Raw genomic sequence first — 19,329 nt, forward strand, 5'->3', positions numbered from 1 at the left:
ATTGAAGGAACATGCGAGCTTTTCATTTTTCACGGCAAAGGGAGCTTTTTAATGACTTCAATTAACAGAGAGAAGAACTCCAGTTAGCTCTTGCTATACAAAAGTGTCCACAATGTCATTAAAACGAGATTTACAAGTGTCATAACTCTCAGCAGCACAGTCAACAATTTAGCCAATCATTACAACTGAGCACCAAAAGAGAAGAGGGGAATATCATATCAACCGAGGAACTGGATGAAAAGAAAGAAGTATGGGGGAAAGAAGGTGCAGAGGAAAAAAGAAAAGTCTTTTTTTTCTTTTCAGTCTAAATTGATTTTATTCTACAAAATGCTATTCAGTTAAAATTGTAAAAGCAAAACCACTGTAATATGTTCTTTCTTTCATAGCAGCAAGCTTTCTCTAACAAGCTTTTTGTTTTAGTGCAAATAGTGTAGGCCTGTAATTCAGTAAAATAACATGAACAGAAAAGAGACAACACCAGAGAGAATGCCTCAGAGCTGAGATTCTTCAGGACTGAAAGGACTATATCAAGATCACCAGGAGCAAAGTAAGGTCCCACTTCAGCAGTCATCTTTAAGAACCTCCTTGGCAGAAACTATTTCATTGCAGACAAACAGTAAAAAAGAAAAACCATGATCTAAAACTTTTGAGGAAAAAAAAAAAAAAAAGATAATGGTGCCCCCAAACCTTCAGTAATCCTCATGGTCGCCTATTAATCACTGAGGCTTAATTCCACCTCTGACTCCTGCTTCACAGCAGCAAAATGCTGCTGATGCTTTCAATTTGGCCCCAGGAGAGTGGGATCAGAATCAGGCCCTTTCTGTATCTGAGGATCTTAAAGTAGACTTTAGTGACACGAGTAACATCGCTCTAATAAAGATGCACTATCCCTTATTGATGTTACTTTTGAACTACACAGTATATCAAGATATATACAACAGTTTATCCTCTCACTGAGCAAAAACAATTGGATACCTATTTTCTACACATTTTAATATGGTTTTAACATCAAGTAACCACAAACAAGAAAGTGGAATAACCCTTTAATCATACAGGATAGGAGGGGAACAATTAAGTAAAACAGGATGGGATTTTATTATTATCTTGTATTCTGAGATTTGTCCTGAACTCCACCTACTGTTCACAGAGGAATGATAATGCATCTTTAGAAACATATCTCTTTTTACATTTTATACAGACAACAACAAAACCCAGAATCTTTTATTTAAGGAATCAAAAAAAAATATTATTAGCCTAAAAAAAGAAGATTGAAGTATTTTTAATGCTTTCTTTATTATATCCAAGTCTTAAACAGAAAAAAAAAAGATGTAAACATGATAAATAAATAAGAAATAAAATTTAGATTGTTCCCCCCACCTCTTAAAATGTTCAACTTGGCCTTCCTAATGAAAATGAACTTGTGTCATAACAGTAAGATTTCTTACATTTCAGAAGTCTGTTTTAGAATGAAGAAAAAAAAAGCAACACCAAAAAGGAAAAAAAAATAAAAAGGCAACAACCAAACACCAAGAATGTGAGTTGGGAGGATGTTAAATTAGTGGCGAGCAGATCTGCTGGAGCAGGCACAAGACGGCTGCCTGCCAATAAATAGTAAGAGACCGGGGAGAAGGGAGGTGTCTTAGGTTTGTTTTCATTTTGTTTTTTCTTTTCATTTAGGATGAAGGCCAGGTGCATCCTACATACAGTAAGCAGCAAAATTAAAGGTTCAGATGAACTAAACAGATAATTTAAATAATAATTATAAAAAATGCAACAGAGAGCTACTGTCCCCAGCATGTTGGTCCCAAATCCCATCACACCACAAGTAGTTTGAGACCTACCCAGTCTCCACACCTACGAGAAAGGAATATATGAAGGCAATGCCACAACTGGGACGAGGGAAGGAGGAATGAGGGCAAAACTGGAATGGCAAACATCACCTGGAAGCTGAATGTTTCCTTCAGTGCAGCTGCTACTGCTCCTCCCAGTTTGGCATTGATTAATTTACGATGTTTCGAGAGGCTTTGTTGAGCCAGTCACTACGGTGGTTGACCCAATACCAGCTGAAATTCCCTGGGTCCTTTTCTATTGACTTCAACAATTTTTGGTCAGCATTAGTTATAACAGCTCCCACACTCTGATAACATGCAGAACACGGAGACACTAAATTTAGGAATCGGCAGGGGATTTTGGGGACAGGGAAGACAATCAATTCCCAAAGAGAACACAAGAAAAAAAGAATGCAGGGCCAGACCAAAACAGCAGCAGAGCTCAAGTTGTACCTGGCTGCCAGAAACCAAACAAAAGTAAGGCTGATCCACAAAATACAAAATTCCAGAAACCAACGATCCCATCACAGACATCCTCTCAGAGATTTGAGTGACAAAACAGGCAGGCACAAGGTATTTGGGGCTTTTTCCAAACAGTAGAAAATAATCCTCTTTTTAAGCAGTTTCACATAGCTCCCATCAGTATCACAGGGCAGGAAAGGGGAACGTCCCATCCTGTCTCTGAGAAGGTCAGTGACCAGGCAGGAGGCAGCGGGCAAGGACCAGCTGCAGCTCCTTTTGGCAATGAATTCAGTGACCAAAAGCAAAGGGAGGTTTTTGTTATTCCACCAGTTAGGTCTGAGGAGGCACCTGATTTCCTGAAACCCCTAGGAGGGATAGATGTTCCTGATGTCCCAGGAGACAGAAACACTGGTCAGCTAGCCTCAAAAGTAGCTGTATCACTTTAGGATTCACCACTTGTCGGTGCTGCATTCTGCTAAAAAGTGGGTGGAAATGACATGCAGAGATATTTTACTGAACGCTTTAGATTCTCAGCCTAGAGTGGCCCAAAGTCATTTGGCAAAATGGAGACAGAGAAGCAGTAGTTTCACCTAAAGTGATATCATCTACATAAAACCTGAGGAAAAAGAGGATCCTCTGTGCTAACTATGGGAAATTTAAGGTCTACTTTATTAAAAAGGAAGTTTGGATGTACATGTAAGGACAGTAGAACTCCAATTTTACCTGTTGTGTAAGCTCAGTTTGAAACCTCTAGCACCGCTATAAGGATGGAAGTGTTTAAGCAATAAAGAAAAGAATCCCAATCAGCTTTATGAAGCAAAAATATCACTCATGTATTTATTTGTGGCAGGTTTGGTAAATACTTGGGTTTAAAAATAATAGTATTAATAAAAAAGCAAAATCTATCTTTAGAGCCAAAAGCAGTGTCCCTTTGAAATGACTCAAAGAATGGGCAGTGGCCAGGGTTTGAGGGAAGCCAGCTCGGAGTAAAAGTCTGGTTCCACAAGACTGAACCCTATTAATTTCCAGTGGAGTTGGTGGCAACTGCAGCAGTTTTGCATCTCATAGGACTGGCTCTATAACTGTATATTGCATTTCTCCAGGTCCAGCCTGACCAAGAAATACTCTGGTTTCAGTTGACTTAAAAAAAAAAGAAAAGAAAAGAAAAAAGTATATAAAAGAACAAGAAAATATCACACCAAAATAAATAGCTGCCACCACAGCTTCAACAGGCAGGACCAAAGAGCCATCCCCTTAGCTGGCAAGCTGGGCAATCCTAGTGTGCACAGGGTCACAGTTTGTCAGTGCCTTGACATCAATAGGGATGGAGCTTGGCTCCAGGTAGGAAAAGGTTACACACATTACTGTTCTCAGTAGTGAACATGAGCACTGGAGAGCTTGGGCTCTCTGTGAGCACTTAGTAGTAGCAGCCAAGCCCACAGGCTGGAGAAGACAAGGACCCAGGGCTAGGGGAAGAGCCCTCTGGTTTGGTTTTTTGTCTTCAGGCCAATCAAGACCAAAAAACCCATATGAATTACAATGAAAAAAAAAAAAAAAGAAAGGCCAAAGACCGAGGTGCAAATAATGCTAATCAATTTTCCTCTGCTGTCAATTTATCATTTGCCAGAGTTTATGGCTAATACAGCTCTCCTCTAGTTCAAAGAAGTCAACACTTCAAACATGCCATTCCTGCCTGGTCAGGAGTGCGATGTGGCCTGTGCTGGGCTGGAGGTTGGACCCCTACCTTCCCCTCAACCTCAGAACTGGCAATCTCTGAGCAAACAGCACCCACCAGTAAGAGCTAGTAGATGCATGCTGCTTTATTTCCCAACAAGGACAAAAGTCAGCAAGGGTACAATCAGCTAGTTTCACCCCCTTAGCTGCTGCCTGTCTCCATTGTAGATTTATAGACATCTGGTGCCACCTCCTTTTCGTTAGCATGTTCTGCAAATATGCCCAAGGGGAGGGGAGAATTTACTACACAGAAAGAGATCAGCCTCTGAGTCAGGAGCTCTGATGGGAAGGAAGATGCAATACTCCCTAGACACTCGGTAGCCCAAGAAAAGTAAACAACAAGCAGCAGACATGATATCCAGCAAACCAGGGTAAAACCCTGCCAAAGACACTGGAAAGTGCCAGACCAGCAGCTTTTGAGGCTACTTTGGCCCTGAGATGCTAACTTGTTTTTTTTTTGAGGAGCCCAAGGGGATAAATATATCTACATTTTAAAAGAGAAAGGCTTCCATATGAGCCTCCTGCTACCTCTGCGCCCCAGGCTAGAGATTACAAGCTCTGCCCTTGCTGCTGAGCTCTTGGGCTCCTCTTGGTCCCCCTCTCTCCTGGTCCTCCCAGCTGTCCCCCTCCTGTCTGGGCAACCTACGTGTTTCTCGCAGCCGCTCCCAAGAGGAAAGGTCCTAACAAGCCTTTAGAGTTCAGAGCAACTGGTGAAATGTAATGGGATCGACAACATTGGAAATGATAAGCACAGAGAGAGAGAGGGTAAGAGAGAAGCTGCAAGATCAACTAACCAGAATGATTTAGGCACAGAGCACAACTGATCAGATCAATCCAAAAAGGAAAGGGATGACTAGCAACTGTCTGCAGCTCGCCTTCAGTCCCAGCCAGGAGTGCTCCCCAAGTCCACTATGGCCACAAAGAGGTTTTCATAGGCAGTCCTTAACAGAGGGGACAGCACCCTCTCCAAACAGTCCTGGCGTGTCAGTCCCACCCTTGCCGTTGCCTGCCTCCAGGGAGCTGGCGTTGGTCCTCACTCTCTTTCCTGGAGCTGTAGCACTTCCCCATCTTTGTTCTTGCTGCCCTTGTGCTTGAACGATCCTGTGCCTGTCTCTAATCCCATGGAGGGGGGCTCCCCCCATGGTGTTGTGGGTGGATGTAACACACTGGCAAAATGGGGGACTGCAGGGGGATTACAACGCCAGCAAGGTGGGAGAGTTCAAGGAATCCGAGGACTGGTCCCCACTGCTGCTGCTCCTCCGGTGAGCTTTGGAGCAGGACTCAGAAGGGGAGAGAGGAGACTCCTGATCTAACACGTTGGGGTAGGTGAACACCAAGTTGGAGGAGCCAGGAGTGATGGCTGGTGTTGAGGTCACCACGATGGGAGTGTTGAGTGCCTCCTCCCCATAAAAGCCTCCAGCAATGCTGATGGGCTTAATGACAGACCTCTGGGCTTTGTCAAGGACCAAAGAGGAAGATGGGATCTCTTCTTCCACAGGCTCCTGCTTCACCACAACTGCTCCACTTGTTCCAGTCCGAACGCTCTGGAGGCTGCTCGATGGTGGGCTCCGACGTTCCTCGGGGCTGATTTTGCACACAGGGCTGTGAGCCACCAGCATAAACTCCAGCTTCTCCTTCTCCTTCTGGAGCTCAGCAATCTCCTTTTGCAGCACGGACTTCTCCTCCTCCAACACTTCAGTTTCCTGCAGACAAAAGGGGAATAAATAAATACCAAAGGCTCTGAAACTACTCCTCACCTGGACCATGGCCATCAAGTCCAGGTCCCATCTGGCATAGACAGATACACCCCAGACTCTTCACGAGCTGAGCAGGCACCAGGTCATTGCCAATTGAGCATCTTGTGTTTCATGTGTCTACTAGTGGGCTATTTCCAAACTGTCACCAATCTAAGGGTTATAAATAATCTTCTCATGAACTCACCCTAATTTTATGATGGCCAGCTTCTGCCACTCTGTCTTAGCCCATGACTTCAGTCTTCTCCCTTGCTCTCTGCCCGACAGACACCTTAGCAGAGAGGACCCAGATCTCCTCTCACTGTTTTTTGTGTTAGGCTAGTCATAATCTTTTCACTTAGACAAGAGTTAGTGTATAGCAATCTCTAAACTGTTTCCATTTTCTTTCTGTAGTGCGTATTCCAGATTAGGTCTGACACTTGCCTGACTCTTGCCCAAAGGACTAACTAACACATCCCTTGATGCATCCTACGATTAATACATTTACCTTTCCCATGGTCACATAACACTGACGGCTCATAGTCAATCTGTGAGCAATTAGTACCTTCCCATATGAGGAACTCATAATTTCACAAGAACTTCTTCAGTCCTTCAGGATATGACTTCCCACTTTGCACTCCTCTCACTTCTATTACTTTAGTCATGACATTTCTATAGGATGTCTTGCCTCCCCTACACTGAGAACACCTCCTGAATTCTAGTCAGAAGCACATTTCACTGATCTGCTTTCACTGCTGCTGCTGTGCTTGTTAACAAGATCACTGGATAAAATCAGCCCCAGGCTGGTCCTTGAGCAGAAGCACTGGAGCTTTCCCTTCAGCCTCTTTCAACACAACCCATCCCTGCCGCCTCTCCAACCAGTCCCTTACCCACCCCTTGGTTCCTACGCTCAGCCCTACCTTCTCTGTCTTAGCTAATTATTACCCCTGTGGCACCAGGGCACACGTCTCTGCAGTGCTTCCCTTTTGAAGGAAGGCAGTTACCCCCGCCCCCTGCACAAAGAAAGGCTGTAGCTTTGATAGGTACACATAACATCTGCCTTGTTTTCTACTGCTTTCAGATGATCCTTCCTCTTCGGTGCTTTTGTCCTTACAGCCTGCCTTTGAAGCACACAGCACATTTCTTTTCACTTATGAAAGGAGACCAGAGTCAAGGAGACTCGTGCTACTTGGGAAGCCAGAAGAGAAGAGAGCTCCTAGGACATTCTGGACACTCAACAAGGAGAACTTAGGGTCCTGAGCTCCAGGCCCAAGTCCTCCTCATCCTCCAACCACTGTTGATGTAGGAGCAAAGCTACTGGGCAGCCTTGGAAGGTGAAGGCAGAGTGTGTTTTGAAGCATCTTCCTCGAACACGCTAGTGGAGGAAGAACAATGCCCTTCGAACTGGTCCGAAGGGCAGGAGACAAGGAAGGAGAAACGTATGCAGAGCACGTACCGCCTGGAGTTTCTCTGTTAGCTCTCGACGCCTGTTACGACACTTAGCAGCTGCCAATTTGTTCCTCTCTCTCCGGATCCTTCGCTTCTCTTCTTCCTCAGGCGACAGCTGTGGGCAAATGCCAAGAAAATCCACGATCAGATCTGATGAAGGCATTCCTTTAAGTTTGTGAGGATTTAACCGCAACACAAAGGAAAAAGGCCTGATCCAGCGGGATGCTGAGCACTCCCCCTCTTCACTGGTGTCAGCAGAAGATGAAAGCACACGGTATCTCTGCCTGCACCAGGTCTTAGCAGAAGGGTGAGGAGAAGATGGAGCAGGGTGCAGGGAGAAGATTGTGTAAGAGGACAGTGAATCTGCACCAAGGCCAAACAGATAAAAGATGCTCTGATTGTTTCACAACTTGGGTGGTACATTAAGCAAAACCAGAGCATGATGTTGTAAGTGCCTCTTTCTTGAAAGAAAATATCTGCCGTTTCCCACACAATAATAGTTGCTCGCTTAAAGGTCGGGGATGGGATAGAGGGGGAGACAGGGAAAACAGCAGAGCTCCCATGGAGTCCGTGAAGCAACAATGATTTATACCACCCAAAAATCTGACCTCAAATTTTTGAGCACTCAGCTAGATAACATACTGCTTCTTGCATCAGCAGGCAAGGCTCCAGTGATATCAAGGGCTTCCTGAGGCCAGCTGACATCCTCACTGATGTAAATCAGGAGCAATTCCATAGGAATCCATCCAGCTACACTCTTGCGAAACCAGCGGAAGCGAGCAGGAGCCCACAAGACCTGGTCAAGTTATGCCTAGCTTTTGGGGTTTTGGACGAGGTTTTACAAATCCCAGCAGCAGCAGCAGCAGATAGGTTTGTGCCGCTGCCGAGGCCAGGGAGCCGGTAGAGCGGCACGTGGACAGGGTGAGCACGGCCCAGCTCTCCGCTGCGGCACACGGCACGTGGGAGCCAGTGCAAACAGACCACCATGGGGATTCAGGGCACACGCTCAGCTGGGCATCCTCCTCCGCTGGGGATCCACCTCGTGCCCTGAACTTCAGCCTCACCGAGCTGGTGTGTGCTACAGGGGCTCTGGGCTGGTGACTGCAGACCAAAGTGAAACCTCGGCACCCTGCAAAGCACGTGTCAGGTGTCACACAGTGCCAGCAGAGAATGGAAAGAACCACCCTTTCACAGAAGCTTTCTGTTTTAACATCTTCATGGACTCTCAGTGTTGCAAATGGGACATTCACCCTCTTACTATCTTTTCTTTTCATTGTTAGTTTTACTCTAACCTCGGTCTGGTTTGTTTTGTATCTCCTTAATTTTGATGTTTGGAGTTTCAGTGAATTTACTTCAGCCTCTGGGCATTCAGCTTGCTCATTTCTGCTTTTTTTAGGATCTGATCTGTGCCTGTGATTTCACCTGCATGTAATGTGAGCCCCTGGATGCTCACTGAGCAACACAAGCACTTCTAGGACTGCAAGACACAGGATTTAGGCCCAAAAACTTTTCCGTCAGCAGATCACAGTGCTCCATTTTAGGGTGAAGAGTACCTCCATTCTGCTGGGCAGCATATTTCCCCCAGTAAGGAGCCCCTGCAGGCACCACTCTCCCCTCTACAGCTCTGCCCACTCACTTTGCAGCCCAGATGTGTTCAGGGTAAAAATGTATTTGTATGCAAGTATCTACAGTATTGCAAAGCACTAAGTATGCACACAGAAGCTATGCTGACTTGGGGCCTCTGTGCACAGTTTTCAAGAGCCCTTTCACGCTTTAGAAGCACAGATCTCATTGAAATATGTTGGGAGCAAAATTTCTCCTCCCAGGGCCTTCAGTCATTTTAAAATTATCTGTTTCGAAAGCTCTGCCTTGTAAAAAAAAAAAAAAGAAAAAAACAAAACACAAAAAACAAAACCCTCACAGACAGGGCTGAAACCCCTAATCTAGACGTTCTTAATATTTTACCAGGTCTAAAAAGGAATATTCCGTCAGTGGTTGCTGGACTAGTTTGAAAGCAGTTGGATTTGGCACTCTTTGTGCCCCTGCTGTACGCGTTATCCATAGCTTGTCCAAGCCCAATACGTGCATTCACTGTCAGGAACATTCATCAAAACAGGCTCTTTTCATAAAGCGTTACACAATGTTTTCCAAAAAGGCACTCCGATGTGGTGTTCAAAGCACCAACAGTGGAAACCTGAGCCAAAGAGCCACGGTAAAGTGCCCGGGTACTGCCTTAGCACGTGTCTAATCAAAAGGACTTGGCTTTGAATGACCCACAAGGAACGCCTTGCAAACAAGCCACAGGCCAGGAATTGCTTGGCAGGCATCCTTCAGCAAATAACTCTGAACAACAAATAAAGCGGAGAATATGGTGATCTCTTCACGGCCAATTTGTGAACACAGAGGCAGCATTTGTCAAACAAATTAGTTGTTGCTAATTATTCCTCCAGTTCTCGTGAGACCTTCCTTGCCTTTGGACACCAGCCCTGCACGCAGGAAACTGGGAAGTATTGCTCCAGCTGATGGAAGGGGCTGGCACGTACCCGAACCACCACGGCTGCCCCATTCTTTCTCCCAAAAAGGGGTCCTCAGTGCACCCATACCAGCTCCCTGCACAGAGGTACTGCTAAACTCTGGCTTTAACCTCTTAGGTCTAAACCAGACAACAACTCCACATAAAATAATTGGACAGTGAATCAAAACAGATGACGTGGAAGTAAAAGTAGGGCTGGTGAGACTTATTAGAAACAGCCCTCACGCAATAGTGTGTGCTCTTGTATGGAGGGTGTGCAGTGCGTCTCATTACACTGCTCGGCAGCAACCCACACAACTGCTGCTTGGGAACAATTTGGGGAGATCTCGTTTATTCAGATATATTTTTTAAAAAAAGAAATCAGCCTAGCAGTGTGAATAGCTGTTCACCAGACAGCCCTGGGGAAGGCTGTTTCTTACTAAGAAAGAGATCAACTAAGAAGAGATCGACAGGGCTTGAAAGGATCTCCAGAAGAAGATGAGGTGCCTGTATCTAGTCTACCGCCCTGCAGATCCAGGGTGCCGGCTTGATAATCTCATCAGGAAGTTGAGCACAGGGTAGCAGTGGTACAAGCCACCCCATCTCAGTTATGAAAATGCCACCGGCTTTGGAGCAGAAAAATCTCTTACAGGATCACCACCTCACTGCTGCAAAGAGATCAAGCAATTGCGTATTTGTAGTGGGAACGTGGATTTGGACCCCAGATATTCAGAAGGCTCTTGCTACTAGAGCTGAGGTGCTCTAGAGAGGCTGTTCCTCCCTGTATGATGCTGGCTGGTACTGGGGGCATCATAGAAATTGAGACTGGAGCAATGCTAGCTGCCACAGAGCAGACAGAAAACCCTAGGTGATGTAATTCAGGTGTCAGATTTGTAAAGGACCTACGTGAAAGCTCCTCTGCTTGCTTGGAGGTTTCCTTCCGCCTGGAGCAGCAGAGACACTCAAATTGAAACCCAGGGCTCGACTTCAGAGTTTCAGCTGCTTTTGAAACCGAGCCACAGTGTGGCCCAGTGATGAAGACTGGGTAAATCTCGCCACACGATGAGGAAGCAGCATTAAGAGTCAGCCTCCAGCTTACACCCTACGGCACCCTAAGAAACCCCGGCACCTGTACAGTGCTGGGGGTGGACCTCAGTGCTCCCTCCTGGGACTGGGAAATCCCAAGAGGGGGCAAGGGGGAATCCCTGTACATCTGTTTTCAAGGCACCCTCAATCTGCTCTCCCCACTGTGGTTACCTGCTCGTCTCTTCGTCTCCGTCCCACTGTGGTCCCGATGGTTTTGATGACACCGGGGCGCTGAAGGGCTGTGTGTCCGGCCACCGAGGACAGCGGGGGCAGCGGGTGGCTGTAGGGGTGTGAGCGAGAGTAAGGGCTTGACATGGAGGTGATGACGGTGGGCTGGACCATCCACTGCAGGTCTTGGCTGGTTGTGATGGCGTTGATCGTAGGGATAAAAGCACTGCCTGATCCTGGCATATCTACTCGAAATTTCTAGGAGGAAAGGCAGAGGAGAAGAGGGACAGAGAAGAAAAGAAACCGTCAATGAAAGCAGAACACAAGTGGTTACTCCGAAACCAGCTAGGCCCTCAGGAGTGGCACCAGTGAGGATCAAAGCAGCACCTGAAGCAAAAACACCAGCAGCTGGTGCCTCTGCAGCATCCCAGGCTGCCCCTGCCTGCCACAGCCCCCTGAGGAATCACTGGGCTCAGGCACTTTCCCTCTGGAGCAGCCCTGCCCCTCTCCCAGCCTCCTTCCTCTTCCCCCACAAACCTCCCCAGCCTCCCCTCCCAGGCAGGGTCCCCACCGCTGCCACCTCCTGCCTGTGCCCACCGCTCCTTCCGGTGGGGAGCAAAAGGGGAATTCAGGAGTTTCTAGAGAAACACTTCTCAGTGAGCCCAAAGAAAAGGAAGAGAAACTTCAGTTTTGAAATGCCCCTACCAAGAAGGGCAAAGCCTTCTTCTGCCAAAGGACTGCCCTGAAATTTGGGCTTGGTCCACATAGGGTTTGGTATGGCAAGAACAGCAGCTTGCCTCTTCTGCAGTGGTTCTGCACTTGCCACACACACAGGGTGAGAAACCCGTCCCCAGGATGGTTACGTGCGAGGATATGTATTTTAATAGCAGCCTATAAAATAGGTCTTAGGATTCAGATCGGACAAGTTCCCTGCAGCTCTCTGCACTGTCTAGACAAAACAAGGCAGCAGTAAAACCAAGGCAGCAGGTAATGATCGCCTCCAAAATACATGTACACCTTGTTTCAGACAGAGGTAAATCCATCTGGATAATATGCTGGCACTAAATTGCAAGGAAAACAATCGCCTGTCCCCGGAGGGGGAAGAAGGGGAGAAAGAATGCTTTTGTCTATGCTGAGCTCCTTCAGGAGGCTTTCAATGGTTAGACTGGGATTAACAGACAGACATGTGTGCAAGGGACGGGGCTTGTAGGACCTGCAGCCATCACCACCACTGATTTCTAAGCCTTGAAATGATTCTGTGAAAAACACGCGTTCTTGGGTCAACAAACTGGCTTCCCAGAGAAGCGAGAGTCCTTGCATCAGCCTGACCTCAGCTCAGGTAAGCGTCCCAGATAAGGGACAGCACTTCAACACAGATTTCCTTTTCAGGGTGTGCCCAGTCGAGCACCTTAAGTGCTTTGTTAAACCAAGGCTACTGCAAATAGTATTTCACATTCTGATAGCTACAGCACTTTGGGCCAGCATCAGCCAGCTGCCAACGCCTGGAGAGCAGGAGATCCAGTCTGAATACTGACAACTGCCGACTTACAGCTTTGGACAGCTGAACATCTAGCAAGAAAGGATGAGAGAAGGAAGGAGTGAGTCAAGTTAAGCAGGTGGGGGAATTACACACAGAAGATGACATGGGCACCAAGACCTTGGCAAAACCCCTGAACAGAAGCTCAGAGATTCACTTGGAGCTTGAGTCCAACAGCCTCAGCTCACCCCACATTTTAGAGTGCATGCCACCTCTCCCAGTTAATTACAGAGGCCCAGAGCTGCAAACTGTCAACAATACATCAGAATTCAGGGGTGAAAATCCCCTCCTTTGCTCTGCCTGGTGTAGCCTGTGACCACATGGCACAGGAGAGGATGCCCTGGTGCTTCCATGACCAGAACACAAAGGGACCTTACCCCCACAGAAGGAATTAAGTGAAAGACTAGTTGAAACACAAGCTCAACTCAAGGGATGTGAACCCTGCTTCCTGCTCCACGAGCGGCTTCTACCAAAACCTTTACACCTACCTGTGTCACCATCCCTTTTGTATCAAAAAAAAACCAGAGAGGAAAAGTGCTGTCTTCTTTGTGGGGACACTAGAAAGCTATGGCTGCAAAACGTTCAGAGATCTTCTGGTCCTTTGTCTCCAGCACCCAACAACATGCTAAAAATTCCCAACAGAGGTTGGGAGAGTCAGATCCACCACCAAATCAGCCACATATAATACAAGCATCTGACAAAGATCAGGCTCCAAGTTATTGATAAAGTGAGTACTCCACTTCCAATCACTCCTGTATTCAACCTAGGACCCTTTCCTAACACTAGTAGAATCTCCTGGACAGCAAAGGGGAGCTGCTCAGTTCAGCCACATCCCTCTGCAGCTCCATGGTGCTTGCTTGCAGACCTGGGGAAGAGACCAGTTCCTCTCGGTGCCATGCTCCATCTGTCACCAACTTCCTTTCTAATAACACAAAATATCTTACAAAGAAACCCACCCCCCCCCCAAATCTGTATTCTGAAATACTTTCCAAAGGCAGTATTTTTCCTGGATAACTAATTAAGGGACACACTGCTGTGGCAGGCTGAGTCTTCAGATACAGGGTGCTCAGTCTACCGCCAGGTTTTACAAGCATTACTTCCTGACTGGTCAGGCTTTCCCCGCATACTTCGCTTTCCCTGCTAGAACACTGCACTGGATCAGCTTTCCTGTGCCAAAATGCTGCTGGCCCCCCCACACTCTGCCCAGTGGCCATCATTTCTGACTCCTGGGATGTTGCTGGTTGCAGTGGCACGTCCTGAATTCCCTGCCACCTCCCCTACACAGCCCCTTGGAGCACTGGCCTCCCCATATTGGAGTGCCAGACCTTTCCCCAGACTGCAGCGCTAGCTTTACTCTCCTCATGCCTCCTCGTCTCAGAGAGCTTCAGTCCCCCTGCCAGCCTTGTAGCACTTCCTGCCCTCACCCATCTCCCCATTCCTCCTCTTTCCAGAATCCCTCCTGCCTTTTCCTCTCCCAGGACATGCACAGCTCTCATCTTCTCATGACCCACGAGAGGCTCCTGGAGGCATTTCTCTGCCAGCTCTCGGTTCTTCTTATCTACAAGGAATTCGCAGCACTGCAGAGAAGATGTGGATAGCCAGATTGCATGGCTACACACGCAGCACACGCTCAGCCGCCAAGCCACCACTCGCCTCCTGACCCAAGCAACATGCAGATGAAGGTATCATTAAAAAACCCCAACAACTAAACAGCAAACAGAAAGAGTCCTGTTATTAAGAGTGCCAAGAACTGAGGTCAGTCTCTGCTTGGCCTTAAAAATATGGGGTTGGACGGGAGCCTCTTCAGATCCACAGTCAGGGGAGGCTCCAGCAAGTTCTACCACGGGGACAAACAACGTTAGCAGCTCACAAAGTAGCACAGACAACACTGGAACATTTCAAGCTTTGGCTCCATGGTTCCCTTCTCCATCTTAGGGAGGAGTTTCTACACCACACCCTGTTGTGTCTTTGTTCCTCTCCAGACCTTTACTTACATCTCTAAGTGCTGAGCAGCACCAGAAACCAGTTGAGAAATGGATAAAATGGTTGGGGGGAGGGGAAGAATCAAACCCAACAACAAAGCAACCAAGAAAATACCCAAAGCATCTTTAACAACTACTCAGTTATCAAGTATAGGGTATATGTGATATATTTTATAATAAAGACCAAGCCCCTGATGGCTCTGCCATGTTGAACATCTCCTTGAAGGAAAACTGGACACAGTGCTATGACATCTCAGGGGAAAGTTGACTGGTCTGAAAGAGTACACAAACTCTTCCTATTAAAGTCTATGTTTACCACATGGCAAGTCAGTGATTAGGAAAATAGCATGACACACAACTTAAAAGAAAAATGTTCCAGTGCTGTGCAGTATGGGAAAAAATAATTAAAAAGCATCAAAGTTTTGGCTCAGAGACACAGTTTCCATTTAAACATGTGACTGATGCATCTTTTCTTGCTTTTAGGGAAAAAAAAAAAGCAAGCACACACTAAAGAAAAAATTTCTGTAATGCATATTTTCTGTAGCGATAAAACTCTACAGATCTCCCTAGACCAGAATCAGCATAACAGCCTGACTGCTGGGGTAAAGGCAACGCTTACATTTGATCCTAATCTACAACATCTGTAAGGATCAAGGGAAAGACGACCCACAAGGCCTTGAGAAATCTCCCGGATTCTTAAAGAAAACATTTACGTTCTTGCTAAGCCGAGGTCCTGCTCAAAGCCCCGTTTCAGATAGTAACCCTAGAAACTGGGCTCTGGTCCCCGTATCAAACGCCGCGCACACGAGCCGCCTGGGGAAGATGCGCAGCCCCAGAAAAAGGGGAAAACCCAGTTATCGCTCGTACTGACACAGCTCAAATATTAAGTGGTGACAGAGTTTCACGACCTCCCACAGCAAGTGCTCGAATCCAGAGCAGCTCTTGAATCACAGGAGGAAAGGGAGAGTGAGAACTTGCAGCTTGCCGGGCGTTTCCAGCTTCTCGGCCCCCCTTCCCTCTCCCCCACCTTGTCCCGGCATTTACTGTAAACCAAGGAATAAGCTTTAGCTGAGCTAGAATCCCGGGAAACCTCAGTCCGCAACCCGCAGAGGGCACCAGCGAGATGCATTTGGAGCAGGCGGGGAGCGGCAGCGAGTCATTTCTGGTAAAACTTCTTTAATGTGAGGAATGTCACGGGCTGGTACGGCTGGCAGAGTTTAAGACTGGACTTTTTTTCCCTTTTTTTTTTTTTTTTTTTAATGATCCTATGACTTCTTGATGCGAAAGCTACAACTCTACTTATGCTGCCAGTTCTCTCACACAAGCCACACAAGAAATAATAATATTGTGAGGAAGGGGGGGGGGGGAAGCCCAACTCTGAAAAGGCAAAAAAAGACTGAGGCTGGGCCAGCTGATGTAAACAAGTTATGAAATAACCCAGGTTTGTATAACTGGCCCGATTGTGTAATGTCTTCCCCAGAAGTGGTGGATTTAGCCGATCTAGGCATATAAGTCATTCCGAGGTGATTTCTTAGGAAAATGAAAGGGAAAAAACCCAAACCACCCGACTGGGCTTTTAGGTCTGTGAATTCACGCCGCTTCCACAGGAAATATCTCCCATTCTCCAAGCGCCGCCCGGCAGCGGAGCGTGCCGGGGGAGCGGGGCCGGACGGCGCGGGGAGCGCTCCTGCGGGCCCCAGGAAACTCCGGCTCGGGAAAAGCCATCGCCGGCCGCTCTGCGGCCAGCGGCTCCCGGCAGAACGATGGAGCGGGCAACGGGCTGAGGGAGAGAAGCACTCCGCTGGCCCCGAGGTCCCACCGTGGGAAAGGCAAAGATAGTGTCAGTGCCCCGGAGCCAAAGTTTAGCGGGGTGAGAAGCGGCAAGACCACCGCGGGCGCCTGAAAGACCCAGAGCCCGCTTTCAGCTACCCCTACGTGTTCCACGGCGGCTGCAGCAGCACCGTGAATAACTCGAGCGGCACCTCCCAAAGTCCCAGGGAAGCCGCCCAAAGTGCTGCGGGCGAGCCGCGGGCACTGCCCGGGCAAGGGCGGTGTGCTGGGACACCGAGAAGCTCCTGACGAGAACAAAAGCAGGAAGGAGGAAGAGTTCGGTGCGTCCCTGTATTTGCGCTACCGACCTCGGAGCGGAGTCGACCGGAGGAGCCCTGGGACTTCTGAGCTAGTCCCGGCCCGCCGCTCCGGCGGGTCCCCGGGCGACAGGCGGGGGCTCGGCACCGATCCCCGCAGACCCCGCTGCACCTGGGGCCGGGGAGGCGGGGGCTGCCCGCCAGGCTCTCCTCACCGCACGTCCCCGCTCGGGGCAGGCCGTGCCTCCCACGGCACACCCGGCCCGACCGGCCGGGAACTCCGGCCAGCGTCCCGCCGGACGCGTCACGGCACCCGCTCCGGGACGGGCGGGCAGGGAGGGAGGGAGGGAAGCAAAGCGGCGGCGCCCCGCTGGGGGCGACAGGACGAGCCGCGGCTGCGGGCAGCCCCGCGCCCCTGGCACCGCCTGCGCCCCGCGGCCGGCGCCTCTCCGCCGGGCGCCCGCGCCTCCACCGCCGAGGAAGCGCCGGCCGCTCCCCGGGCGTGGCGGTGAACTCCCGTGCCGGGAGCGCTCGGAGCAGTCTCCGCAGGGACCGCGGGAGAGGGGCAGCGCCCGGCCCTACCTGCTGGGCTGCGCCGCTCGAGTAGGTCTCGGGGTGTCCCGGGGAGCCGCTGCTGCCTCTGGAGGAGGTGTCGAAGTTCCCGGGGTAGTCCTGATACATGGTCCGAGGTCGGGCCGGGGGAGCCGCGTCCCCGCCTTCCCACACCGACACCCGCCGCTCCCTCGCTGTCTCCCCGCCCCCTTCTCCCTCCCGACCTCTTCGGCTCTTGCCTTTCGCCTCCCAACGCTCGCCGCGAAGAGGGGAAAAAATAATAATAATAAAAAAAAAGCTTTGGGAGGGAAGATGGGAGGGGGGGAAAGTTTAAAAAAAAAGTAAAATAAAAAAATTAAAAAAGATAAAATTTAAATTAATAATAACGATGTGTAAGTGGCTCAGTTGGCAGCCGAGCGCCGGCAGGACGGGACAGAACGGGACGGGAGGTCCCGGCGGCGCGGCGGGAGAAGAGCCGTGCGCGCAGGCAGGCGCTCGCCGATGTCCTCTCTCTCCGCGCTGCCCGGCGAGACTCGCCCCGCCGGCGGAGCGGCCGCGGCCCCGGGGGCTTCAGGCGGAGCGGTTCTTCTCCGCCCCCCCAACCTCCTCCTCCTCCACCACCACCACACACCGGCCGCCCCTTTTCCCGGCACGGGGGGTGACTCAGCCGGGTCCTGCGCCCCGCGGCTCGGCGAGCGGGAGCTCCGCGCGCCCGCGGTGACTCAGAGCAATGGCATCGCCCCGGCCCCGCTCGCTTATTATCCGCCCGCCGCCGCCGCCGCCGCACCATGTGCACTCGCACACGTCAAACCCGCGGCGCACCGGCCCCACCTTGCCAGCGCGGAACCTCCCACCTGCCGCCCTGCCGGGGGAGGCGGGACGGGCAGGGTGGACGACGCCCGCCTCCGGCGCGCTCGCCGCGCCGCCCCCGCCGCGCCGCCCGCCCCGCCGGGGCCCGCGGAGAGCGGCAGAGCGGGCGGTGCGGGCGGAGCGGCGGGGGCGGCGCGGCACCCTGTTCCCGGCAGGCCCCGCCCCCCCCGCCCCGCTTGGTGCCGTCCGCTGTCGCACGTTGCCAAAAATGGTCATTTGCGTCGCACGACGCGAGCGCGGGTTTCCTTGCCGCGGATGACGCGCTCGAGAGGGATTCCCTGGCCCGGCCGCCGGGATTTAAAGGGACAGGCACACGGCCGGGAGCGGGGAGCGCGGGGGTGGCTTCTGCGCAACGGGGCGCAAGTCTGGCCCCACAGACCGGCTTTCCCCGCAACGGTGTCCCGGGGGGCGTTTGATCCGGCCCTTCTCCCTGCAGAAGGGTGGCTGGCAGTTCTTGACCCATTCTGTCACTGCATCAATAAACCAAACTTTAAACTACTCTAGGTTTTATAAGTGTTAAAATGTTTTTATTTTATTTTTATTTCTATTTTTATTTCTATATTTTTATTATTTTATTATTTTGTTAATTTTGTATTTTCGTGGTTATTACTTTTATTTTTATAATATTAATTTGTTTGATTAACCACATTTTTATTTTGTTTATTAATATTGTGCATTTTTATTTGCTTTTTCTGTTTCTTTTTATCTTTTTTCTTTTTACTTTATTTTTAATTGTTTTATTATTTTTATTCTTATTTTCATTTTATATCTATTCTTTGATTTTGTTTTTTTCCATAATTATTAGGGGGTTTTATTTCATTTTTACGCTTCTTTTTATTTTTTTAATTCACTCCTCCATCCTCCTAGGATCTGGCTGCAGAGCCACTCTAGACCTGCAAAATCAGAGCCTGTCACAGGAACACCAGGTAACAACCCTGGGCTTTCCTGCGGCAGAAATTCCTGGAGCAAGGACCATAACAGCCTGCCTCGGGTGGCTCTGGTACTGCCAGGTCACTGATGGGCACAGGCTGGAAGATGTCAGAAGCAGATAGAGCAGAGCCATCCACGCAGAGAGCATGGGCTCTTTGGTGATCTGCAACTTTACAGATTAATTTAATGCTGCTCATAGATCCCAAATATCTTGTTTTCACCCTCCTTGGAGGATTTGCCCTGCCCTGAGCATGTCCTTTTTGCTGGTAGAGAAGGAGAAGTCATCTAAGTTCAAGCTATAAAATCCCACTTAAGCTGTCTCATGGACAAAGTATTTTCCCACAGGAGCCCATCTGAGTGCAATGGGCTTTCCTCCACTCACACTGTCCTCCTTGGGA

At 49.4% G+C, this 19,329-nt stretch overlaps 1 protein-coding gene across 1 annotated transcript; it reads right to left on the reverse strand.

Moving 5' to 3' along the window:
* Positions 1–610: 610 nt before the first annotated feature.
* Positions 611–17,946, reverse strand: FOSL2 (FOS like 2, AP-1 transcription factor subunit). Its single transcript, XM_050315781.1, has 4 exons — positions 17,162–17,946; positions 10,977–11,231; positions 7,215–7,322; positions 611–5,728 (listed from the first exon to the last, which is right to left on the reverse strand). Exons 1-4 carry the CDS (start codon positions 17,258–17,260, stop codon positions 5,219–5,221), a joined length of 972 nt encoding a protein of 323 aa, XP_050171738.1. The 5' UTR covers positions 17,261–17,946; the 3' UTR covers positions 611–5,218.
* Between the last annotated feature and the right edge of the window lie 1,383 nt (positions 17,947–19,329).

This window comes from Myiozetetes cayanensis, unplaced genomic scaffold (assembly GCF_022539395.1).
Source record: "Myiozetetes cayanensis isolate MyiCay16 unplaced genomic scaffold, myiCay2020 scf2-11, whole genome shotgun sequence".
In the NCBI taxonomy this organism is placed as follows: Eukaryota; Metazoa; Chordata; class Aves; order Passeriformes; family Tyrannidae; genus Myiozetetes; species Myiozetetes cayanensis.